This window comes from Agelaius tricolor, unplaced genomic scaffold (assembly GCF_023055355.1).
Source record: "Agelaius tricolor isolate 1412-34295 unplaced genomic scaffold, bAgeTri1.0.p SCAF_35, whole genome shotgun sequence".
NCBI lineage: Eukaryota > Metazoa > Chordata > Aves > Passeriformes > Icteridae > Agelaius > Agelaius tricolor.
The window spans coordinates 6,078,059-6,104,074 of record NW_027269295.1 but is presented as its reverse complement, the minus strand read 5'-3'; the positions used below and the strand labels follow the sequence as shown (position 1 = coordinate 6,104,074).

Sequence of the window (26,016 nt, the reverse complement as noted above, 5' to 3'; positions counted from 1 at the left end):
GCGTGTGGCTCTGCGTGAGGGGCAGCGGGTGCCACACAGACGGTGTCCTGACCAGTGAGGTGTCATGACAAATGATGTCCAGCTCCGTGTGGTATCACTGCAGGCGGTAACCTGTCCCGACAGAGAGTGTCCAGCCCAGTGCGGTGTCCGAACGCAGGGATACAGCACAGAGACACAATGCTAGTGGCCTAGGTGGTCATGGCTGGAGGCTAAGGACACGGGCCTGAGCACAGCTGAAGCAGTGTCATAGTCCCCTCTCCATCCTGGCAGGAGAAAGTCACCCAAACCACTCCTGATGCGCTCCTTCTGAGTCCCGGTTCTGAGTGCCTCCAGATGTGCATGTTCACATTGGAATTCAGGGAATTGTAGGATCGTTATGGTTGGAAAAGGCCTCTAAGATCATCCAGTCCAGCCATCACCACAGTCACTAATAAACCATGTCTTCATGTGCCATATCCACACATTTTTCGAACGCTTTGAGGGATGATGACCACCACTTCTCTGGAAAGCCTGTCCCATGCTTGACAGGTTGAGGGAGAATAGAAGTCCTGCATATGAAACAAAAATCTTAGTCTTTGACCTTGGAAGCAGCCTACTTTGTTTTCTTTTCTAGATGTGACTTTGTTCTTGATATATACTGAATTTCACATAGCAATTGTCAACTATTTTACAATTGCTCGACATAATTTTGAATGTCCTAAGTACACGCAACTAATTAAAATTTTAATTATGTCATATTTTTTTAAAAGCTTGAAGCCAATGTTCATGCTGATGCTGTAAAAGCAGCTTAGACTGACAGCAACTTTGTTCAGCATCACTGAGGGCTTCATGCAAGCACCAGTTGTTACCTGAGGAGTTTCCTTTTGGAAATGTCTCCCTAATGCAGCACTATGAGGCACCATGAACTTCTTTCAAGCTTTGCAGCTTGAAATGATTTAAGAACCCAATGGAACGGTTGAAACAGTGTGATTGAAATCAATGTAGCACAAGTTATGGTATGAACTTTCAGTCAATATCCTGCAGTCTGGGTTTGGGGATGGGAGGGAAGGTGGGGTGCTAATGCTGGGAATTGGGGCAGAACTTGGGCTGTTTCAGTTTCTTTGTAATGTTCTGATTGCATTGAGGAAGCAAACAGGTACACTGGAGACCAGCTACTCAGAATTCCTTGGCATGCTTCCACGGCTGCACAGAGCAACCTGGAATACAAAAGTCTGAGTGAAGTTTGAAATTATTATTTTGACTTTTCATAGTGGTAAAGTTTTTACTGACCGCTCTGTAACTTGGATTAGGACAAATCCATGATGACAAAAAACAGCTTTTCAAACCAAACCATGAAAATGGCAGGAATTACCTGTAATCTTTCCAGTTGCTTTGCAGACAGATAGTGATCTTTATTTTACTTACGTTTTTTAGGGATTCTTTGACTGCTGAGAATGCACAAAGAAGATAAGAGTTTCCTCTGCAGGACAAGAGTGTGCCCCATCTCTGTAAGTGTTCGAGGCCAGGCTGGATAGGGCTTGGAGCAACCTGGTCTAGTGGAAGTTGTCCCTGCCCATGGCAGGAGGTTGGAATGGGATGAGTGTTATGTTCCTTCCCAACCCAAATCATCATAATCTTAAAAATCTCTTCAGTACCTCCTCATGCAGTTACCAGGCAAATCCAGTTTTTCTGAATCCCTCTATTTAGCCTCTTTAGCAGAAGGTTTTTGCACAACAGTGGTTATAATAAAGTTCTTCTTTCCTTGAGTAAAACCACTGTATAAAATTAATCTTAATTAAATTACCACAGACACTCAGTGAGCTAGAAATATGGCCCACCTCTAGAAGTGTCCAATACCAGGCTGGATGGGGCCTCTAAATAACCAGGTGTAGTGAAAAGTGTCCCTGCCCGTGGAAGGGGGGTGGGGGGGTGGAACGAGATGATCTTAAGGTCCCTCCCAACACTTAATACTCGATGATTCCATAATTCACTCTATGATAAATCGAGAGCCCGCAAAAACAATCAGCAGAGCAAGAGACAGCACATAACGATGCGTTTGTATGTCATTTAAACAACATTTACCCGGGGCTGCCCCGTCTGGCCCGTCCCCGGGCAGCGGCCGCGCCCCGGAACCGGCTGTCGGGGCCGGGTTGTCACCGGCAATAGTGTCCCCCGCGCCGGAGCACGGCGGGGGTAGCAGCGGAGGCGCGGCGCGGCCGCGGGAGTGCGGCAGGCGATGCGGGAGGCGGGCGGCGGCTGCGGGGAGATGGCGGAGCGGGAGCGGCAGGAGCGGCTAAGGGAGGCGGCGGCGCTCGGCGACGCGGAGGAGGTGCGGCGGCTCGTGGAGCTGGGGGTCGGCCTCAACTCCCAGAACGAAGTCAACGGATGGTAAGGGCGCCCCCCCGAACCCAGTCTCTCGGGGAGCTCGGCCCGGGCGGTCCCGTGCTGAGGCTGCTGTCGATTCGCTCCGCACGTGAAAGGCGAGGCGGGCTGAATTGAGGAGGAAGGAAAAGGTCGATCCGCCTCCGAATACTCTGCTATGGATCTGTCCCTATTCCAGAGAGGATAACCAGGGTCACAAACACGCGTCCCCGCTCCACCTCCTGCCCTGTCTGCCCCTTCTCCAGGTCATTGTAGACTTACTTTGTAGTGTTGGTTTTGATTTCTTTTTCCCCAGCCTGAGACGGTGTGGTCTGTCAGAACACAGACCTCAGCTTTACATGATCTTGCCTAAACAGAAATATTTATTATTAACTCAAGTTTGAAAATTACTTTCTCTTTCAAGCAGGGAACTTGTTCCAGCGATGTATACAAACACTTCGGGATTTGGCATGTCGTTTAGATCCACCTGAGGACATTAAAGAGAAGGCTGCTCTTTAATACACACTTGTACAAGTAACACTGTAGACATAAACACACACATAATTTTATTTGAAGGAAGATTTTAGAGGGAATGCTCAGCATTTTTGGAGACTGTTTTCTGCAGGCTCAATTCAGCCTGTATTTACTGTGTTGTTTCATGCTTGAAAATATAAAAAAAAGGGGAAACAACTTTTTACACGGACAGATAGTTATAAGACAAGGGGGAACAGTTTTAAATTAAAAGAAGAGAGACTTAGATTATATGTAAGGAAGAAATTCTTCCCTGTGAGTGTGGGGAAGCCCAGAGAAACTGGCTGCTCCTGTCCTGGAAATGTTCAAGGCTGGGTTGGACAGGGCTTGGAGCAACCTGGGAGAGTGGAAAGTGTCCCTGCCTCTGCAGGGGGTGGAATGAGATGAACTTTAAGGTCCCTTACAACTCAAACCATTCTAGGATTCTATGACATTATAATTAAAAATAGGAAAAACAAAATTAGGAAAGGAGCAAGACTTTTAAAGATGAAAGTTCAATCAGCAGTTTTGAGAAGCATGGAACACTTAACAACTTGAACTTTAAACTGATTAAAATTAAAGCTTGTAAAAATATAAAGTTACTGAGTCAAAGGATGCTGAATTATCTTAGTGAGTGAGATAAAAACCAGCCTGTCATCAGAATGAGTTTGTGTCTAAAACTGGAATTGATGAAATAAGTCTTGTAATAAAATTAATTATTTTTAAAAATAATGATCTGGTAGTTTTTAACCATGGCAATAAATGGATCCTCATTATTGTTTAAGTTTGTACAATTAAAATTTTTGCAGTGAGCTTCTTACTATGTATGATTCTTAGAGGTGCTGAGTACCAAGTCCGTGGGTAGATGGTTCCTCTCTGCACAGGCCATATGGAATGGCCAGGATGAATCCCAAAATGAGGCTGTGCTGTTGAGCTTTACATATCTTCTCTAAAAACTAAACCAGCAAATTTTGTTCTAAATGCAAATACCGCCCTGTCTGACTTTGCAGTCTCTTTCTGTAAAAAAACCCTACCAAACCAAACCAAACCAAACCAAACCAAACCAAACCAAACCACCCAAAGTTGAAAAAGCTTTTTGAAAACTTTCAATTGAAAGGTTTTTCCCTTCTAAGTTTATTTATCTCTGCTTTATTTTATGTAATTCTTAAAAAATAAATAAGCAAACTTGGAGAAGGGTTGAGCATATTCATTTTCCTGAAGAATTTCCTTTAGCTGGAGCTAGAGAATTAAAATATAAAAGCTAGAGAAGGGTCAAATATCACTAGAACATGGGGTAGGAAAGAATGGTACAACTCTATCGCAAGTTAATGTGTGAGTCTTTAAGTACTTAATACATACATTAAATAAGATCTGAGTACTAAGCAGCTTTTATGTTTCCTTAATACGTTTCTCTAGTCAGAAACTGCAAACAATAATTTGAAAATGCAGAAAAGGGATTAGTTCTGTGCATCACTTACAGATTGCAGAAAATTAGTTGTCTGCAGATCTAAGCAAAGTAATTGCTGATACAGCAAATGGCAACTGGGCAAAGAACTGTTCTTAGAAATAATGCTTACAGTATTTTAAATGAAATTTACTTGCCAGAAAGTGCAGGTAGTCATGCTGGCAGCATTAATTAAAGAGTACATATCCTAGGGAGATACCAGTAATAGATCACATATACACAAACACAAGTATTCTAAGTACAGCTGATTCTTTCAAAGATTAAAATATCATACACAAACCTTACTTTCATACTTATTTTTCCAGTAGCCTAAAGTCTGTACCCTAAGAAATGATAAATTGAAAAGATCCTGACATTTGAAAATACTATTGCAGTAAAGAGCATTGGAGCAAAGAGAAAATGGCATCAGCAGGTGCCATTGCAGACTCCCAGTCCAGGGCAAATTTCTAGTGAAGTTAGCAACTCAAACCTATTTTACATGTACGTAAAGTGTTCTTATAGGCAGCAAGAATGAGTGGAAACAAATCTGCCATAACTCAGGATTTGACACAGTGTTTGGGTTTTCCATGTGCAGGACTTGTTTGCACTGGGCCTGCAAGCGGAACCATGTGGCAGTCGTGGCTTATCTGCTGCGTGCTGGGGCTGACAAGGACATCCTGACAAAGAAAGGGGAGAGGCCAGCCCAGTTAACATCCAAGAGAGAGATCAGGAAGATGTTGGGAGGTAACCTACAGTGACTGTGCCATATGATCATCAAAGATTGGCAAAAGGGTGTTCAAAGCATGTGTACTCCAATCTTTGTTTTGCATGTGAAGGTATTGTGTTTGGATTTTAGTATTTGGACTTGCTTTCTAGAGTGTTTATATGATAAGAAAACAAAGTTTTAAGTAAAGGAGATTACCAATAAATTCCATACTCAGCTAGCCAAACTTTTTTCAAAACACTGGAAATTTAGAAAAACTATATTTTCAGGAATGCTGTGTGCCAGGTAGATGCAGTTTCCAGTTTTCAGAAGGACAGCAGGAGAAAAATATCTGTAGGAAGATCTTCTATGAGCAACACCTGATTTCCCTCATGTTCTGTGTTGGATAAATTGAAAATTAGCATCCCAGATAAATGGCTCATTAAAAGACATCAGTAGAGCATCTCTATCATGCTCTGTAACTGCTGGAATAGAGCAGGCTTTGCTGCTGGAGGTGATAAGTAATTTGAAATGCGGCTGATTAACAACGTCTTGTCTCTCCTGTGTACTTCCGTGTCTGGTTTTGTTTTCACTGTTGTCTCTTCCAGCCGTTGAATGGGTAGTCCTGCAGCTCTCCCAGTACTGCATGTTCCCTTTATACTCTACCTTAATATCAAACAATATGACCCTTTGTTTTTCGTTGCCTGCAACATTATGAAGATGACAGCATTATTCCCCCAGAGACCATGTTACAATATTCTGTACAGATTAAAACAAGCCAAAACAGAAGTACTGCAGCGTTTAGAAGGAATTAGCACCCCCAGAATTATTAGACTCAGACTCAGCTTTTATGTCTGTATGGCAACACCTGAGTATTCTGTTTATTGTGTGAAAAAAAGACATGGTGCTTCCTGATGCATCTTTAACCTGTGATGCTTTTAACACTGCATTCCCAAAAAAAATAAACCCAAAATCAGTCTTGGAGAATGTTGTTTGGTTTGTTTTACAGTGGAAGATGAACTTCCAGACTTAGAGCAAGATTCAGATCTGCCAATCATCCCCAATTACCTGGCTAACCCACCTTTCCCATATGTTTACAACACCTTGAGTACCAGCATTCCAGATCCTCCCCTGAATGGGAATCTCTCACACTTGGAACGACAAGACACCAACCCTCCATCTGTACCCGACTCGGACGCCTGTGGACGAGCACGAGCACTGTTGCAGCCTGGGAACGCTGCTCCTGAGGCTCCTTCCAACAGGGACATCCCACCCCTGCCTCAAGGGTCTGCTGGGCCATCACACCCAAATCCTGTCCTCCAGAGAGCTCCTGTTTACCAGGGGTCAGTGTCTTGGGGCAGAAGTCCCTCTTTGCCAGCAGGATCCAACCAGTCCCTACCCCAGCAAGGGAACAGCTCCTGCATGGGACCTGTGCCAGCCTTTCAGCCTGTTTTCTTCACAGGAGCTTTTCCACTCAACATGCAAGGTAATACCAAAAATCTCTTCTGGCTTTGTGTTGATCTTCTGACACATGGGCAGTGCAGACTAATCATGTGTTTCCAGAGACTTTCAGATTGCCGTGCTTAGGCATTTAGGAAACATTTGAAGGGAACGAAGTAGGGAGATATGCTGTTTCTGCTAGAACTGTTATTAAAGTATTCATGTAAAATTTGCTGTCTCAATTGCTACAAAAGCACACAGACACCAGGGTAACCTAATTCTCTAAATAGCATAGTCCAAGCTGCAAATACAGATCATGAGCAAGAAGCTAGTGAACTCAAGAGAGCTTCACATGGCTCAGTTTGCACTGACCTGTTCTAGGATCTGCCTGTTCTGCAGGGAAACTTGCCTACCCAGAGAGGGAAACCTGGAATTCCAGTTACCGTTAATAATTTTGTTCTTCAAGTAAAAGGCATTCTGATACCCTGGGGTAGCAAAGCAAAGTAAACTGAGAGCAAGAAATACCAATAAAAGCAATCTTGGATTGCTCAGGAAATTGATAACCAGTACAAGCTGCTGTTAAATCAGCTTAAATCAATTAAAGAGTATTCATGCAATGGTTCAGACATGCACACATGTATTGCATTAGATTTGCTATGATTTTTTCATATAGTTTGATGAAAATCAATCTAATTAAAACTGTGGTCATACAATTCCAGGGTTTGGTTTCTGAGTATTCATGTATTCTTACCAGTGACACAAATTACATTAATGAACATAGAAATACCTGGAGGTTGTTATAGAGACATTGTTTCCAATTTCTTTATACCTCTACCTATTAATGTGACTTTTTATTTCTAATAGAACTGGTGCTTAAAGTGAGAATACAAACCCCTAATCTTAGAGAAAATGACTTCATTGAAATTGAACTGGACAGACAAGAACTGACATACAAGGAGCTGCTCCGAGTGAGTTGCCATGAGCTGGGTGTGAACCCTGAGCATGTCCAGAAGATCAGAAAATTACCAAATACAATGTTAAGAAAGGTAAGAGCTCTACCTTTTGAAGTGCAGCAACTTAGAAAAGAGATTTTTAGGTTACTGGTATAAAGGAATAATTTGTTGGTCACCTGCATAGGCCCATGTTGGAAAAAAAACCCAATCAAAAATGAAAAATCTCTGCTCAACTTGCAACACTCAGCACTTGTTTGGGATTTCTTCAGTAAAACGGTTCTCAAATTTCTTGATCACCTCCTTTCATAACCATTTGGTGCTGGACCCAGTTAATACCCGATTCTATGCCTCTGTTGTAAAATTCAGTATAACACAACACCACTGTGAGCTGCCAACAGCATTTTAAAGGCCTGCAGATCTCAACCAAGCTCTGTGAGTTCAGCAAGGCCTGGCTGCAGTCCTTGCACATAGGTGTTTTTCAGGGTTACTCTGAACATAACTGTCCTTCCTTTAGTAACATTTATCCTGTAGCCAACAGAGAAAGGACCTGTTGACCTGTTTTACCAACTCACCACGGACCTTTCTTTCACTCTCAAATCCTTATAGAGTATTGTTGGCATCACTCATGGGGCAAATCTGATTAGGAATAGATTAACATACTTCACTCTGCTGCATCTTCACTGACTTTAGGATGTCTTACTCTGTGTTAGTCAAAAAGTGGAGAAAAAAAAAATACATAAGCAATTCTGTCACTTTCCAACTTTAGTTATTGTTGAAAGAACTTTTTATTTTCATCTCCAATCACTTCAGGCTCTCTGGTAGCACTTCAGGACCCCTACTGTTCCTGCAGCGACACAAACCTGACTCTGTGTACTGCTGTTGGCAGCAGAGAACTGCTGCAGGGGCTCAGAGCTGGCCTTGCTGGGTAGCCCTGAAGAAAGCCATGCAGGCCATGAAGGCCCACATGCAGGACCTCCTTGGGTAGATGCAAGCATCAATTCATCAGCTTGCTAATTCATGCTAAGAATTAGCAAGGAGGAAAAAAAAAAGGATTTGGGTGCCATGCAGTAGATCTTGCAAGTGTTATCCTACTCATCACTTGCACTCACTGTCAGTGTTGCATTCCTTCTAAAAATAGACTTAAGGGAATAGTTGAATATGATCCCAGAGTAAATACAAGATGCAACAGGATATTTGCTTTCCAGTTCACTGTAAAGAACTGTCATAGTTACAAATAAATACATACCTTGTGTTAGTGTGAGCTTAATATTTTAACTTACCTCTGCAAAATTAAAAGACACTATCACCTAACTCCTTATTGTATTTGTTTAAAGGACAAGGACGTTGCAAGGCTACAGGATTTCCAAGAACTGGAGCTTGTTCTAACAGTAAGTGACAAAAACTCACTTTTCAGAGTCCCAACACTTTCTGAACAGAGTGGGTATAACAAGAAGGCATCAGAACTTACGTACTAATTAAGGAATAAAACAAAGTATTTTTATCTTTTGTTTTACAATTATGTTTGAAAAACAGTACCTATAAGGGCTAATGATGTGAAAAAAATCTATTTTGTTAACTGTGAAATAAACTGAAGTGGTTATGTACATTTAAAGCTCCTAGTTAATCTAAGAACAGTGAGTCTGGTATAAAAGTAGCTCAATGCACAGGAAGTATTGGTAGAACTATCTGTTAATGTAACACTTCCTTACCAAAAGATAATTAAATACTGCAGAGTTAGCAGCTCTCAGGGAAAGGCTTACCTTAAGCTGTTCTAATAATTTGTTTGCTATAAAATAGCAGAGGTACTCAAGCTAAAGAACCTGCCATGAAGCTGATTTAATATTTCTACTGAGTCCATTACCATCAATATTCTCTTTTTAGATCATGTTTATTAAGTCCTATTTTACTTAGAGGGAAAAAAACCAGAAGGGTTTACATCTGTGGAAGCACAAAACTATGTCAAGTTTAAATTCTAGCAAGTGACTTATAGTGATTTCTTAATCCTTGTTTACACTTTTCCCTATTCCTCAGGTTGAAAATAAAAGTGACAGTAATTGTCCAAATAATAAATATGCTCTCAACCAAAATACCTTTTAGGGAACGTATTCCCTGTTGTCTGTTAATATATACATGAGCAATTGACGTGTAATGACATGTGCAATTAAATATACTATTTTTGTTACTGTATTGACATTTCTTCAATGCTGATTTTATTTCCCCTTTTAAAAGCACATACAATGTAATTTTATTTTCCTTTGACCTCTACATTCCTGAGAAAAATTGCATCTTGAACCTATAAAGTTACCTGTGTAAAAACAAACTAGTGAAGTACCCAGGGTTTTCTGGGCTGATAGCCAAACTTGATGTTCCTATGCAATGTATTTTCTTTTTTCACTGTGACTTGTGTTTAGCCATGCAGTTTACTGAAAAGAATCACAGTTACTTAAAATTCAGACTTTGACTACTTTGCTGTGAAATTCTTGAATAAAGAAATTGAAAAGTATTTAAGAGCTGAATTTTATCTGATTTTTTTAGGATTTTAGTATTTAGTCACTTGGTATTGAGGAAGAGTTCTACTCTGCTAGGCCACATGAAAAGCAAGTGCTATGGATTAGATGAATAAACTAAAGTATGAGATAGGCAAATAGAATGTACCAAACTGGTCTGAGTTTTCCTGTTTCTTCACCTTCCCCCCAATTTCTTTGGAAACTACAGCTGCCAAAGGAATTTATCTTTTGTCTTCTCTCGGAGTTCAGAGTCTGAGAAGGCTGTGCAGTGTCCACGCAGCTGCTGGGGCAGTCCTGGGCTGGGGACCAAGCCCAGCCTCCACCTGTCCTGGGGGCTGCGGCAGGTAAGAGTCAGCAGCTGCCTGTGTCACCGCCAGTCCAGTGGGAACTGTCCCCAGAGCGCCCCCCAAGGCTCGCTGCTCTCAGCCGGCGGGAGCGCTTGGAGCACAGGGACTGAGCACACCAGAGGGAGCTCCCAACCTGCCGTCAGGCACCAGGCCGGGGCTCAGCTGCCAGCACAGATCCCTGCTAACACCTGAATTCTCTTTGTGCCCAGTCACCACACTGAAGCTCAGTCTCCCCAGGTGAATACAGAAGGTTTTATCAGACTGAAAAAGCCTCTTCTGCAAAGTGCCAGAGGTCAAACATAGTCCCAGTCATTGACAATATCTGTTTTTATACCAGATTGTTGGTGGAATATTAAGTTCTCTGTAATAGAATAATAAAATTGTCATTCCTCATGTCACTCTGGCTGCTGCCTTCTCCCCAGCACAGGATGGTTCAGGCATTGGCTGAATCCAGGAGGATTCAGGGTTAACCAGTAAGACCCCCCTTAAAGAAAAGCTCATCTCTTCGACAGCAAACTTGCACTTGTGCTGTTCCCTATATATGCATTCCCAGGAATATTTTTATACCTTGTGCAGTTTATACCAGGAAGATACTATTAACACTCCCCAATCTCATCAGTGTATAACCATTACATTCTGTGTGTGATAAATAATTCATTACTTTGTGCTCTGAAATATGAAATGTTAATGTCTAATAAATGCTTGGCGGCAGATTTGGGTTTCTATTTAAGAAGTATAATTTGTAAGAATTAACAAATTATTATTTTTGTCTTCTCAAAATTTTTCTGCACTTTCCTTCTGGTAAAACATAGGAACTTTTTCTTGCTGGGTGGTTTTCTGGAGTGTTTACTGTAAGACACAAACAACTAAAGCAAAAGAGGTTCTAGCAGATTCTAGCAGCAAATGCTGTTTGAACACAGGCCTCCTTTTATCTGAAGAGGCCTGGTTATCAATAATAAAATAGGTAATTATTTCTGCAGAACAAATCACCCATTATTTCAGATGATTAAGTGTTGAACAAGATAAACTAAATACACACCTGTCTCAGCATGCACGTTCAGCTTAAGTGAAGACTTACTCTTAGTGACTTCTTACCCAAAGACATACAGCAAACTTCTCATACCTCTGGTCCAATCGTGTCCCTGTGAGCTTGTGTCTACTGAATTGGAAAAAATCTGTGTAGTTAATGTTTTATATGAAGCTCTTTGCAGGTTTAGCTTTAAATACATGTTGCTCCTTAGGCTGAAGAGGAATTTTATAATGCCAAAGTTGCCCTGGACACAGATCCTAAAGGTCCCAAGGACTCCCTTGTCCTGGGGGAAATATTGAAAGGAAGAAGTTGGAACTTCTCAGAGATTACACAGCATTTCATTGTTACTCCGCTGAGTCAGCTTAACTAGGCCTGTCTTTTCACTTCAAATCCTATGAATCCTTATGCAGAAAACACACAACTCAGGTGTAATTTGTACCATTAATATAATTTACTAATTACAAACCTGAATGCAGTACATAATTGTGCTGTGGTACATGCATTTTCTTGGCAGAATATTTGTCATTCTTTGGGGAAAAAAGCATGTAATAAAATACTTTATGTATATAGAAAATATTTTAAAATGTAAAATTCACTTCCTGGTCCTTATAATTGTAAAATTATTTGTTCACATATCACAAGTTGAGTCTACTACAAAAACTGTTTTGTAAATTACAGTACATTCACAAGTCACTTTTGTGGCAAGTCAGTAATATTAAAAAAACACCAAACCAAAACCCAAGGGGTCTTCTCTTCATGCCAGTCCAGCATCTTTGGCCATACTGTAGAAGATACCCTTTGCTGCTATAAGGTTTGCAGGTTTGTCAAATTCAGCTATGGTCCCGTTGTCTAGAACAAGAACCCTGTACAAAACAAAAGATGGTGTGGGGGGAAAGATGTATCAGAAAATTCCTCACAAGGAATGTGGTACCTGTTTGTGTCAAAAGCAAATTTCTCTAATCTTTGCCTTGCTTTTGTTTTCCTCAATTATTTTCCCATGTTAAAACACAATAGATGATAAACATTCTCCCTGAGCTGCTGCTTGACAAAAAAAGTTACAGGACAGTCACTGTCTCCCAGGGGCAAGAAGAGGGAAAAAAAGCATCTGGAACTGAAACTATAGTTCCAGAAAGCCAAGGAGATTAAAGCTCATGAAGAATACTAATATATTTTCAAGTAATTAAAATGGCATGCTGTTAGTGAAGAAGTTACAGCAACTGCTGGTTTAACAAGGTTCCATAATCTTCCAGACAGTCTCAGGAGTGTCCCTGGGTAGTGTCCCTTACACAGCTCTGGTTTCTGAATATAGAACCTGTTTCCTATGCCAACAGAGGCAAAGTCAGGGCTGGAAATTCTGGGATGATACAGCACATCATTGCTTACACACTGCCTGACAAGAGAACCAGTGTTCATCTCTAGAGACAAACCAGACCCCTTGAAGTGCTGCTTCACATCCCCAGCAAACCCACGAGCCCACCACGCGCTACTTAGAGATCTTACCTGGTGTAATCCATGATTGTGTTCAGTCTGTGTGCAATGGTCAGCACTGTGCAGTCCACAAACTGTGTCCGAATGGTCATCTGGATGAGGTTGTCTGTCTCCAGGTCGATGGCAGCCGTGGCTTCATCCAGGATCAGGATCCTGGTTTTGCGCAGGAGAGCTCTGGCCAGGCACACGAGCTGCCTCTGGCCAACACTGCAAGTACAGACAGCCTTTCAGTGACCCCAGCTCCCCACTGCTTACAGCCACTTGTGCTCAGCAGGTCACTCATAGTGTTACCCAAAACCCCCTGAAATATTTTGCAAGCTGTCTGTTCTGTCAGCCCCATAGCTCACACATGCAGGCTGCAGCATACCTACACTAACAGTGATAGGATCACTTACTGCCTGGCCCTGTGCTGGCAGAGCCACCAAATGTGCCTTTTATCGCTGTGACAAAAGCCAGGGCAGCTAATGACAATATTTCTGCCTAAGCTTTAAGAAACACTCATAGTTCTGATAACACTGAGCATATGCAAACTTAGGAAAAAGAAAATAAAAAGGAAAAGAAAATGCTTTGAGGCTGCAAGTCCTTACTACAATAAAAAATAAAATATATACATGTATCTCAGCAACCCAGACTTCCTCCCTTGCCACAAACATAGACTCAGTCTGAGTGTGTGCACCATGAGGAAGGAGCCAAACATTCATCACAGGCAATCTGTGACACCACAGCCTCAGAAGCCAATGAAGCATATCAGAAAATGGCATTTTATCATCCCCAGTCATGTCTTCGTGGGCCTTTCAAATAGTAATGGAAAATAAACATTGCTAAAGTCAGGCTGAGAACTCTTACTCAGCACAGCAGTAATGTTATCATGGCATTTCCCTGCCTACCAAAATGTGTTTAAGGGGCTGCCTGTCCTAAATATCCTGCAATCCTAAAACTTCTTTCTGACAAGATGGGATTTGGGTTTGGGAGAAGAATCAGATCATTTCTGGCAGATGCAGAAGAGGAGGCAAACGTTTGAACATTGGTGGCTTTCTTGGAACAGAAGAGGAGGCAAACGTTTGAACATTGGTGGCTTTCTTGGAACAGAAACAGGTGCCCGAATCATTTCAGATATGACACACCAATGTTAGCCTGTGCTCAGGTGTCACCCACTGTCACAGCTGAATGACAGCTCAGTGTATGTCCTAGTCAAGGCATTCCTTACCTAAGATTCTCTCCACCCTCTGAGCACTCATAGTCAAGCATGGATGGCTGACTGCTGACAAACCTCTTCAAATGAGACAGTTCAAGTGCTTTCCATATTTCTTCATCTGAATACTTATTAAATGGATCCAGGTTCATCCTCAGTGTTCCAGAAAAGAGGACAGGATCCTGGATATAAAACCAATTTTCATTAGACAAGTGCTTTAGCTGTTTTAAGTACAGATACTGTACTTAAAACAGCTGTACTGTACTAGGCTGCTGCTTTGAGGTGTCCATTGCATCCCAGGTAGGCTACCTCCCAATCCCATCCTCTCTGAAAATACTTTACATCATACAATTCAAACTCAACTTGCAGCTCTAAAGATGGTTTATTCTAAATCCTTTTTCATCACCCAGCTTATAAGGTGGCAGGATGGGACCAGTTAAAGTATAAATAGTTTGTTTTTCTGAAACAATTTTATGAGTGCAACAAAACATTTTCCTCTTTGGATAAACCATTATTTAGGGTTTTTCAAGCTGCTAGAAAACAGTCCTTTATTGTGACACACAGAAACAGTACCTGAGGAATAATTGTTAGCCTTGATCGAAGGTCATGGAGACCAATTTCTGAAATTTTTACGCCATCAATTTTAATTTCCCCTTTTACAGCTTCCAGGATCCTAAAGAGGCAGAGCGTCATGGAGGATTTCCCTGCACCAGTTCTGCCAACAATTCCAATCTACAACAAATTGCAGGTTTAACAACAAAGCACATAGTTAAGATGAAAACAACACCCAACAAAAAACTCCCAAACAACCCCCCAGGGTTCTTCTGAGAGGTTTGACTGAAGATCTGAATCTAAGAAAGAATGTCCGATCCTTCTCTACAAACCCTGGGTACACTCTGATGTACTTATTGCCATTCCTGTAATTGGAATGATATTCCATATAAATATCACATGTCATGAATATAATGAATAACACAGGCCTACAGCCATCCTACATAACTTTGGGTGATTTGGGACACCCATGGTAGGTCCAGGCACTCAAGGACAAGAAATAAAGCTCTCTAAGGCAATTCCTACTTCATGGTAAGCACATGTATTTCCATGCCAGAAGGATGCTGTCATCCTGTCTGCTTAGAATAAGGGCAATTCTATTTTTTAGCAACAGCCTGTTCAGGAAAGGACTTTCCCATGCTAATTATTCTGTCTCCAGCAGGCAAACCTCAGAACTTTCTATCAAAGCATGAAGAAATGAATCTCCCAGAATAAAGGCAATTTCCTGATTAAGGAAGCAAAGAATGTCATTTCCTTTCATGCCAAAAATTTCACAGGGGAAGTCAAAGACAAGAAAAAGCTGGAATTCCTTTTCCCATCTGCACGCTTCAGAAAAGCATTCTTGTCACTGAATTTTTGTCACTTGCGTTGGTGCCTCCTACATGGCGTATGGGAGCCTGTTGCCAAATAAACTGGAAAGTCCAGAAAGTGCCATGCAATTCACTCTACTGCTTTCCAGCCAGGAGGATGCTGGCACATGGACAGCACAGGCATCACTGCTGGCTCCTGCACTGGCATCAGTGTTCCTCTAGACCCTCTCCTCTACTCCACAGCTGTCACCGGATGCCCAGAGCAAAGTTCAAGCAGACATTCAGCTGGTAACTCACCTTTTCTCCACCATGCACTTGGAGGTTTAGATCCTTCAGCACCAGATCTAGGCCCTTCCTGTACCTCACTGAATAATTCACAAACTCCAGGTCTCCCTTGGATGGCCAGTTTTCTGGGGGACTCTTGCCCTCAATGATCCAGGGAGCCTGAGGAAAACAGAAGTCAGAAATGCCTCACATAGGCTTGAGAAAAAATAATTCAAGCTCAGATAAAAGCATTTTATCTGATAAATGAAATCTCCATGATTGAATAAATTTATAATAATGGGGAAAAAACATGGGGTCCTAAGTATCCACCCATTTGTCTTTGTAGTGAAGTTAACAGGAAAAAACTCTGAGCACAGAGGGATGAATCCTCAATGGATATAAATATTTTCCCATCAGCTTTAACAGAACACTGTCAGTTTTCTGCCAGCTCAAGCTATGGTTTATAACACCTATCACACATCTTGTCTAGCTATCTTTTTTGTTCCAGGTTAAATATTTGATCTCCAGAACTGTTTAGTGCAGGTCTCCTCCATTTCTTAATTCTTAGTGTGCACATAGGACTAACAAACCAGTGTGTCCAGAGAGTAGCTTTCCTGGCACAGCTCCATCTGCCAGCTTCAGAAGTCTTTGGCAGCAAAGGTAGGCAATTGGATGATTAGCAGTACAGTGAACCTAGAGAAGTTTTCTCATGGGAGGTGAGGACTGATTAAGTTGATTAAATAGAAGTACTATTGAAAACATGTGTAAGACCTGATAATTGTACTGCAGCTCTGCTCATGAGCAGGACCATTGCACCAGCCACACAGGTGAGACTGTGCATCAAATACTTCAAACACAAAGGGACCAATATTCTGATGTGAAGCTCATCTCCTGTGCCATAGCCACTCACAGCAGCAGAAAATGAGATGCTAAGCACAGGCTGCATGACAGCAATAATAATTTGGAGCTGTGATAGAATAAATTACAGTTCAGAGCACGACATTTGTTCAGGTTAAATGATAACTCTCAGAGCAGGAACCATCTCAAGAGCCTCAAGAAGGACCATGTACATGCGTGCATTAAAATTTTCATCTTGTTGCTGAGCATGCTGGACTTGTGGTAGCTGACCTCTGTTTCAGTTTCTGAATATTCTTTTATTCTTTCCACAGCCACAATATTGGTTTCAAGTTCAGAAGTCATTCGGACCATCCAATTCAGAGACAAGGTCACCTTGGGGAAGTCAAGGAACTAAATATCACCCACAGAGGAACAATGCATATAATAAAAAACCATAAAACCAAAACAAACGAAACAAAACAAAGCTTCAAACAACCCCCCAACAAAACCAAAACAACTCCCCCCAAAACAACCCCCTCAAAACATACAAAACCCCAGCAACAAACAAAACACCAAAAACCCCCCAAAAAAGCCACAGAAAAACCTAACCCCAAAAACCTCCAACAACAGCAGACCCTGCTTTTAAGACATGGATTCACATTAATGCTACAAATGAGATCATTACCTTTGCATTAAAATTAATACAGTTACTGGGACAAGAAATATACAGATTATCAAGAGCTTACATGAAGAAGATTATGATGATGCTTCTTGCTGATTTAACACTTGCCCCTCTCAAAAAAAGCTGGAAGGAAGTCATTCCCCAAATCACGTGTTTCACTGGAAAACTGCTAACAGCAACTTTGCATACTCAGGGTACCTAAAATGCTTCTGGCAAGAGTGAGGCCATTAAATCTGCTACATTCTCCACAGCCTGGGTCACTACAGTTTGCTTTGTCTAATTATAAGTCCTACTGATCTGCCTGTAATTACCTGGACACACCAATGTGCTGCACAGCAGGATTGATGCACAACACATTAAGCCACACTGCTCAAATGGTCTGTTCTTGATGTTCTGGCCCTTACTCATGTTCTGGCACTCCCATGCGCCACCCCTGAAGGTACTGGGGTGCAGCACAGCCTTGATGCTCCCAAAGTGCCCTGAGATCCTCCTTCATGTGAGCTTGCTGATGATTTCAGCATCCAGTGTGAATCTCTGTTTTCCAAACATCCCACTACTCATTTTAATTATTTCCCTATTAACTCCAGCTTTAGCAAGCACTTAGATTATTGGAAATATATCCATATCATCTACAAAAATGTACACCCCCTCAATAAAGCTGTAACATGTACCTGTAACGCATAGGACACTGACAGTCCCACCAGGCCAGCATTCAGGCTGTTCCTACCAATCACAGCAAAAAGGGCAGCAAAAAGGACAATGCAGTTCCCCACAAACTCAACTCGGATGCCCAGCCACCTGGGAAGAATGCAGGGGTAAAGCAGTGTGGGAAAAGTGGGAGCCTGGGACCAATTTTGCAAACAGGGTTATCTAAGTGAAAACAAGAAATTATGTTTTACCTGTTTGACACTATGCCAGGATAATAACTCTTCTGATTTTCATCTACCTTCAGATCACTGATGTCCACAAAGGCCTTCACTCTCCTGTAGGCTCTGATGACACTGGCCCCTGACACAGTCTCTGAGAAGTGGGAGTAGATTGGGGATCTGCTCACAGACTCCAGGCGCTTCAGCTGGCGGGAGGTTGCGACATAGAATCGCTGCCATTTTTCACAGGAAATTGAAAGGTTCATTAAATATTTTCACTTTTTAAATTAACAGTGAAGAATTTCTTAGGTTAAGGATTTAAAGGAGATTGCTACTAATGCACTTCAACCCTCTAAAATATTGTCCAAAATTAAGAAGAGTACCAAGAAAGTTACCTTTACATCATTCCACAAGAGTATTGGGTAACTGCAATTTCTATAGACTGAAAGTTGAATTTATTTATGTCCCTTTAAATTTAGTTAATATAATCAAGCAGAATGAATCCATTTGTAGGAGCCTCATTTTCCAAGAAAACAAATTGTGCATTTGCACCTCCATTATCAGGTCTCTATTTACAGTCTGTAAAATAAGCTTGATTATGGCTCAGAAATCAATAAAATTGATGCTTTCTATTTTCAACATTTTAATTCCTAACTACTTTGAAAATGTATCAGTATGTCAAATATATCCACATTTAATATATTGGCATGCACTGCAGTGCTGGCTTTAGCAATAAGCTTACTTTTTATTACTTAAAAGCTAAAAAAGTTTATGTCTATCTGTTTTATGGCCACATCTTGCAGGACATTTCTTTTTCTGAAAAAAGTAAATAATGTTTTGTTTATATAAACACATAGCTACTTCAGGTATTTCCATTTTACCCACAAATCAATGTTGTTTTCCCTAAAAAGAAAAGGAATGGAATAATTGCAATAGTTGTCACACATTTTTCCAGTTACCTGAACAAAGAAGTAGAGAATTGCCAGTGGGACTATAACCACAGCAAAGAGTGGAGTGCTCGCTATGATAACGATCATGGTGGACAAGGAGGTGAAGAATGTCCCCAGGAACATGAGGATGGTGGGTGGGATGACCTCATCAATGACGTAGATGTCCTTGGAGAAACGGTTGATGATGCGCCCAGTCGGGGTAGTGTCATAGAATGACTGTGGTGTGTGGAATTTGTTCTCCAGCAGTGCAGCATGGAGGGTCCGGGCAGCATTGATGCCCCCCATGGCCAGGGTGAAGGAGCAGATCAGCACTATGAGCCCTGGCAGGTGAGGAGCAGATGTGTTATCCCATGATGTCCATGATTCACAGCTTCCCTGACCTTTGGCAGTTCCTGTTGTAGTCCAAGCTTGTTTTACTTCACTTTATTTCCTGCCCACCCTCTCTTCCTGTGCACATCGGCATTGCATCCACTGCTGCCTAAGGCACAGGAACATCCACAGGATTCACCATCCTCACTATGGAAAACAGATACATAACCATCTCCCTGCTGTTTTCCACAATCCTCCATGATGTCCTAATGTTACAACTTCACCCCAACCCTTCATCCCCTTCTGCACTGAAATGTTCATGTTTTCTTTCCAACTTGCCTCTCTCAAGCTTCCACATCACCTGTCCAGCCCCCTCAAGGGCTTCACAACAAAATTAAAAGCGTTGGGCTGACCTCAGACTGTGTTAGGTTACATGAGCTCTCTTGTTTAGGATAGGAGCTGTGGGGAAATTTTCATAGAATCATAGAATCACAGAATGGTTTGGGTTGGAAGAGGCCTATAAGATCACCCAGTTCCAACCCCACCACCACTATCCCAGCCTGCTCAGAGATCCATCCAACCTGGCCTTGGGATGGGGCAGCCACAGCTTCTCCGGGCATCCTGTGCCAGGGCCTCACCTCCAGCACAATAAATAATTTCTTCCTAATATGTAATCTAAACTTATCATCCTTTTGGACCACTAGCAACTGGTGCCACGGCTTTCTGACCTAATACCTCATTCCAAAACATTGGGGTATGATGATTTTACCTGCCCTCACCTTGCAAGAGGCCCAGGGCAGCGTAGACCCCAATTCTCATGGCTGTGTTGTGTTGAGTCCCATTTACTACCGGTTCATTGGTCCAGTCACTGAGCCACACATTGGCCCCGATGGCAGCAGCATTTTGACAGCAATACAGGAAACAGATCACCAAAGAAATGACAGGGCCGATAGCCTTCGTGTACTGCCAGAACACTGCTAGCTTTACCTGCAAAATCACACACTAAAGCTGATTTGCACAACCCACACAAGGAGTTTAAAGAGAATTACGAGATAGAAACATTCTTTGTGAGAGGAACTGCTGACAAAACTTTAACACACTCTGACACCAGCCTAACTCAAAACTGCCTGAACTCCTAAACACCACAGAGAAAGGTTCATCTGCCTGAGCTCCATGTCAGGATGATGGCTTTCAAAACAAGTCAGAAACCTCTGTGAAATACTCTTCTCCTCCATGTTGAGGATTGGTATTTCATTACTTTCGTGGAGTTTTTAATTTTTAAGACTATGCCAGAGGGGGAAGAAAAAAAAAAAAAAGAAAGAAGCCAGATGAAATAGCAGCAAAAGATGGGTAATAAGAATAGGAGCCAAGATTTTCAGGAAGTAGAAGCAACTTGGCAGGAGTATCGTACTCAAGACAACTTTAAATGGCCTATTTAAGCAAAAGTGTTGAACATGCCTCCACTCTGTGTCTTCACAGCAACTTAAATGAGGTACCAAATGCTAATGCAATCCAACAAGAACATAAACAGCAAGAAGTAAAGGTGCTGTCTCTAAGGTAGTGCAAAAAGGCAGAGAAGCAAAAAGAGACTTGGGACAAAACTCAGTGCTTAGTAAAAAGGATAAGGAGGAATAATTAAAAGAACAAGTGCTGTTGATTAGTGACTTTGAAGGCTAAAATAATCCACAGAAAAAGCAGGTCTGTGCCATGGATCATGTACATCAGACTAAACAGGACACACTGAGCCTTCTGAAGTGGAGGGAAGGGGCTTTTTCTTTATCAAACCTCCCTGCTCCTCTTCCATCTGCTGTTCCTTTCTTTAACTTTTGTGTTCCCATCTTTTCTTTTTTCTTGTTCCTATTTCTCTCCCTGGCCCTACTCAGGAGGAATACAGCCCCTTTGTACCTACAAGCACAAAGTGCTCTGTACTTAGGTTGGCAGGTATTTATGCAGAACAGCCTCACTGGCACCCAGATGCAGCTGGTTCGTGTAACCCAGTGCTGCAGCTGGACTCAGCAGCAGGCAAACAGTTTAAAAACCAGTGCTGAAAGCTCTGCGAGACAAAGGCAGGGCTGATGGAATGCAGGGCTCTGCAGTATTGGGTGACTGTGGAGGGAACTGGAAGAGATTATTTTTTCCTTTTTTTTTGCTCTCCTAAATATATAGGGCTACCTAGGTGCCAAAATCTCTGCCAAAATCCCTAATCTGAATGATCAGTGGTCACCAGATTAAGGCCTAAAGCCTGCAGCTGTGATTTATACACATATTTAACAGAACTGGATCTAATGTTAAAATAAAGGGGATTTTTTTTCAAACAGAAAAAAAAAGGCAGAAAAGGGGAGGGGGGAATCAAACCATACCGTGCCTGTTTCAGTGGTTTCGGCCTGAATAAGTTTCTCATTAGGACTTTTTCTTGGAAGAGGAGGCTCTGCTGACTTCTTCTCACAGACTCTTCGTTTCGTTGACATTTTGTTGGGACATTCTCCTCCCTCAGAAGACACTACACTAAGTTGCCTAGTTAAAACAAAAGAGTCATTAGGAGAAAAAGGGCATATTGTGGCAGTGCTAAGCCAAGGTTGGGATGTAGTGAATTGGATTTATTCCCAGCTCTTCCACTAAGTTCCCATGCCAGCCTCACTTATAGCTGTGGATGCTTCTTCCACCTCTCTGCATGTTCAGGGATGCCAGAAATACAGGATCTAAGAAAGGCTGTGGCAGAGCCTGAGCTCTTTAGGAAAGGCCTTTAGAAGCTTCATGACAAGGCAGACATTTCAATCTAAACCCTGAGCTTCTCTGTTTTCCTATCAGCAGTAGCTGGACAGCACTGATGGGTATGATTATAAAAACCTTCAAAAGATTTCCAAGGCTCCCAATGGAAAGGTGCAATGCAAGGAGTTTATTTTTCACACATCTGGCAGCAGTTCACCATTGTGTGGGTATATACACACAGTGGTGTTATCTGAGAACCAGAGAGCTGCTTTTAGAAATTAGTTCAGTCCAGACTGAAAAGAATACAGAAGGAATAGATGTTTGATCTTGAGTGTTCACATTTATTTTTAAAAGGATACTAAAGCAATTTATTTATGAGAGGAAATTGAGGAAACTGAAGCCCAGATGGAGAAGCAGAATGTGACTGACATCTGAAAGATGTTTTTTACCCCAGACACAGACTAGAATAGCAAGGACCTCATGTTTACCTAAGAAACTGTTTGCGGACCTCGTTTGTCACGGGCTCGTTATCAGCCAGGTCTGTGTGGATGCTCAGGGTGTCTTCAGCCAGCAGCACTTCTTCCTCCTCCAGCACTGCAAGACAAGATCACACCTCAATTTTCTGTCATAGGAAAGCACAGAGAAAGGTGGCTATAAAAAGGAAGGCCATGAAAACAAACCCACACCCCCACCTCCCAGGAAAATCATAATGCATAAGCTCCCCTCTAGCTTTGTGTATATCCCTTCTGTGCATCACTTCTAATGAAATTGCAAAGATCTTGTGATGTAGGTTGGCTGCCAAATGCACTTATATCACATCCCTTTAACCAATCAGAATGCCAGGCTATTCCCTGTGTTAAGAGTTGGTTGTAGCTAAATTCACTAATTTGGCACATTCTAGACATGAGCCTGGGCTGGGGGAGTCACATCAGGAGTCCTGCAAGCCTCTGCTGTGGCTGGAAGGTGCCACGCATACTCCTCTGCCAGGCTGGAGAGCAGCAGTGCAGAGGCATGGGAACACTATCACACAGGGGAAACATCCACCAGAATGCTTTTATCTTGCATCATTTTGTCAGAATCAAACCAAGCTGAAAAGCAACCCAAGATTAAAATTTCATTTGGACTTTGCTACATGAAAAATACCACAATCACATATAAAGAAAAAACACACCAGACTCTGGGTAGCCCCTTTCATACCAAGCCCAGTTTATTCTTGGCTATTGTGTCTTTTGCTGAGCTTGACCTTTCTAATTGTAAAATAAATTCCCAAGTTTAAAATAATTTCTAAGACAAGTTTGCTTTCTTCTAGGACAAACCACACAAAATTTTGAAAGAAATTAGTGAAAAAGATTTCTCAGTTGTACAGACCTGGCCACAGACAATAATTTTCATGGTAGTGCAGAAAGGCAAATGCCATGAAGAACCAGGGGACACTTAACAGAGAAAATATCTGTAATCTTGTTGACAGAAGAAGACATGTTTTAAGAAAAAATAATACTGTACTTGTTGGTTCATCCTCTTCAATGTCTTCATCCAGTGCATAATTCCGGAGGAATTCTGCAAAGGCCTTGTTTTGTTTCAGAAGCTCTTGGTAAGATCCCATTTCAGAGATTTTGCCATCTACCAGGACATATATATAGTCTACCCGAGGTAGGAAGCTAATGCCGTGGGTTACCAGGATTCGGGTCTGGATAGGGAAAAGGAAAAAAAAAAAACCACATATCCTTCATTTGCACTGTGGGGACTGACAGTACTCAGCAAGCCAAATACCTTTTTGGGACAGGGAATGAATTATCGTGTCAAAGTGAAATGCACAGTGAAAGAACACTGTCCACATTAGGCAAATTAGCTTGACATGATGTACATGAAGTCGCTTTGCTCCTACTGCTGAGAGAGGAAAGTAAACACACTGAATTATCATTCCCTCCTTCCCTTATGATGATTTTCTTTGCAGCCCTTCCCTTTTGAGCTTCAAGATGATCTGAGAAGATGGCAGCAGGAGTGGAAGGTGCAGCAAAACCACTGCAGTTTGGGTTGTTGTTGCCAAAATCCTCTGTAACATCCATATTTGGTGCCGCTTCCTGACTGCGCTGCCCCCAAGAAACAAGAATTAACACTACCAGCCTGTGCACGTTCCAGCACATGCCTTGTTTTTTGGAGATCTCATAGAGAAAGGATTTTAAAAGACAGGGCAGGTTTCTGCATGTACACATTCTGACCAGACCACAGTGTTCCTGGACATGTGCGAGCAGCATTTTGCCACAGCCCGGGCTGTGAGGAAAGGTACACGTGTTGCCAGCTACACACAGAATTTCAGGAAGGAGCTGTCACTAAGGCCTGGGTGGTGAAACAGCTTCCGTGTTCCTGAGTTTGTGTGTGTTTTTAAGAGGATCTAAAGCCCAGTTTACTTTTCCCTTCAGGACCCCATCCGGGCCAATGACTTTGTCGAAGATGTGCTTGGCCACATGAGAGTCCACGGCAGACAGGGGATCGTCCAGCAGGAAAATATCTGAGCTGCTGTACACGGCACGGGCCAGGCTCACACGCTGCCGCTGCCCCCCTGACAGGTTGATGCCCTGGAGGGAGACAGGAGAGAACAAATCTGTCACTCAAAAGCTCTGACTTCTCATGGTTCTCACCCAGCCCAGCACTTGGGTGCGAAATTGAAACATGAAACACTGAAGAAAACAACCCACCCAGAGACAGGCACAGAATGCCTCTAGATCTGCCTGCTAATTGCCAAACTTTCCACTCACCCAGCAAACTGGAGATGCAGTAAGTCTCTTTTTAATAAGCTCCTAAAGGGAGCTGTTAAAACACAAAACTATAAAAAGCAAAACTGTCAACCAGGATGTAAAATGCAAACTTCAAAGCAGGGCTGTGGCACCTGGAACATCTTCCACATATTTCCTTTTATACACAAATCCCCATCTACACACCATATCATGTAATCTAGCTCAGACTCAGTAGCCTATGAAAAAATAATATATTTGTTGTTAAACACAGATGTAAGCGTTTCTCATTAAAATGTGTTAAGGGATGATCATATTTTTTTTTCCCTTGAAGTAAAACCATCTGTTCCCTCCCTTTCAATCCCTACAGGAAAAGGAAGGCCTTCAGTGATTCTGGACAGATGCACCTTTACAATTCATGACAAATAGAGGGCACTCTGGTCTTCCAGGGCTGGACGTGTAATTCTGCACCACAACACACACACAAGCCTGAAATTAAGAAAACATTCAAGTCAAGTGCTTTCCGGACAACTGCCCTGCATGTTTTGGTGTTGATTGTAGCAGGGATGCCATTGTGAAGATCAAATCAAACAAAGTGCTGACTTTACAGTGTTCTCTCCTTAGCTAGAACAGGAATCACCAGGCAGGTCTGACTTGAAAATAAAAATCTACCTAAAAAAAATTACCTTCTCTCCTATCTCAGTTTGATCTCCTCCTGGCAGCACTTCTAGATCAGTTTTTAAAGCACAGGCCTCCAGGGCATCTTGGTATTTTTCCTCATTAGGAGCTTGGCCAAACAAAATGTTATCTTTCAGCGTGGCATTCTGGATCCAGGCTTGTTGAGGCACATAAGCAACAGAACCCTAGAAAAAGGAGAGAGAAAATCTCTGACTCATAACAAGCATGAATTCATACTCTGAGTAAGATCTTCAGCATGTATATGGTTCCTATACATTCACATTATATGGATATGTGCGCTAACTGCTCATGTATCATTGATCAAATCAGGAAACTAACTTCATATAAAACTGGGCAAAACTCAAACATGCAGACAAGCTGCCAGAGGAGCAACTAGAATTCCCTCTGGAGCCTGAGGTGCATTCTAGGCAAGGGCAGGCATAAGCAGCACATTTCCCTACCATCATTAAATGGTTTCATAAAAAACCACCAACCTTCACAGCCACTTCTCCTTCCAGCTTTTCCATTTCACCCAGGAGAGCAGACACCAGAGAAGACTTCCCACAGCCAACATGGCCAACAATGGCAACCAAAGAACCACTGGGGATCAACATATTTATACTGTGGAGGAAATAAGCTCGAAATTAATTGAACATTAGTTTACTAAAGACATC

At 42.1% G+C, this 26,016-nt stretch overlaps 2 protein-coding genes across 4 annotated transcripts in view; one reads left to right on the top strand and one right to left on the bottom strand.

Annotated features, from left to right (window-relative positions):
* The first annotated feature begins 1,932 nt into the window (after window positions 1-1,932).
* Window positions 1,933-9,893, top strand: ANKRD40 (ankyrin repeat domain 40). The gene is made up of 5 exons (XM_071452880.1): window positions 1,933-2,367; window positions 4,890-5,038; window positions 6,007-6,483; window positions 7,302-7,483; window positions 8,725-9,893. The coding sequence occupies exons 1-5, from the start codon at window positions 2,216-2,218 to the stop codon at window positions 8,863-8,865; spliced, it is 1,101 nt and encodes a 366-aa protein (XP_071308981.1). The 5' UTR covers window positions 1,933-2,215; the 3' UTR covers window positions 8,866-9,893.
* Window positions 9,894-11,703: 1,810 nt separating this feature from the next.
* ABCC3 (ATP binding cassette subfamily C member 3) overlaps window positions 11,704-26,016 on the bottom strand; it is a 47,675-nt gene continuing 33,362 nt past the window's right edge. Inside the window, exons 16-31 of one of the 3 annotated variants that reach the window (XM_071452692.1) lie at window positions 25,837-25,963; window positions 25,351-25,527; window positions 24,341-24,508; window positions 23,436-23,619; window positions 22,421-22,526; window positions 21,584-21,737; window positions 20,003-20,210; window positions 18,924-19,234; window positions 17,998-18,197; window positions 17,770-17,896; window positions 16,708-16,809; window positions 15,613-15,759; window positions 14,528-14,686; window positions 13,970-14,136; window positions 12,775-12,969; window positions 11,704-12,137 (exon numbers count right to left, since the gene is read on the bottom strand). In XM_071452692.1, the coding sequence (XP_071308793.1) occupies window positions 12,029-12,137; window positions 12,775-12,969; window positions 13,970-14,136; window positions 14,528-14,686; window positions 15,613-15,759; window positions 16,708-16,809; window positions 17,770-17,896; window positions 17,998-18,197; window positions 18,924-19,234; window positions 20,003-20,210; window positions 21,584-21,737; window positions 22,421-22,526; window positions 23,436-23,619; window positions 24,341-24,508; window positions 25,351-25,527; window positions 25,837-25,963 (2,641 nt within the window). In that variant the 3' untranslated portion in view covers window positions 11,704-12,028. Of the gene's footprint in view, window positions 12,138-12,774; window positions 12,970-13,969; window positions 14,137-14,527; window positions 14,687-15,612; window positions 15,760-16,707; window positions 16,810-17,769; window positions 17,897-17,997; window positions 18,198-18,923; window positions 19,235-20,002; window positions 20,211-21,583; window positions 21,738-22,420; window positions 22,527-23,435; window positions 23,620-24,340; window positions 24,509-25,350; window positions 25,528-25,836; window positions 25,964-26,016 lie in introns of those variants that run through there. The other 2 variants (XR_011683341.1, XM_071452693.1) reach the window with 2 other exon arrangements.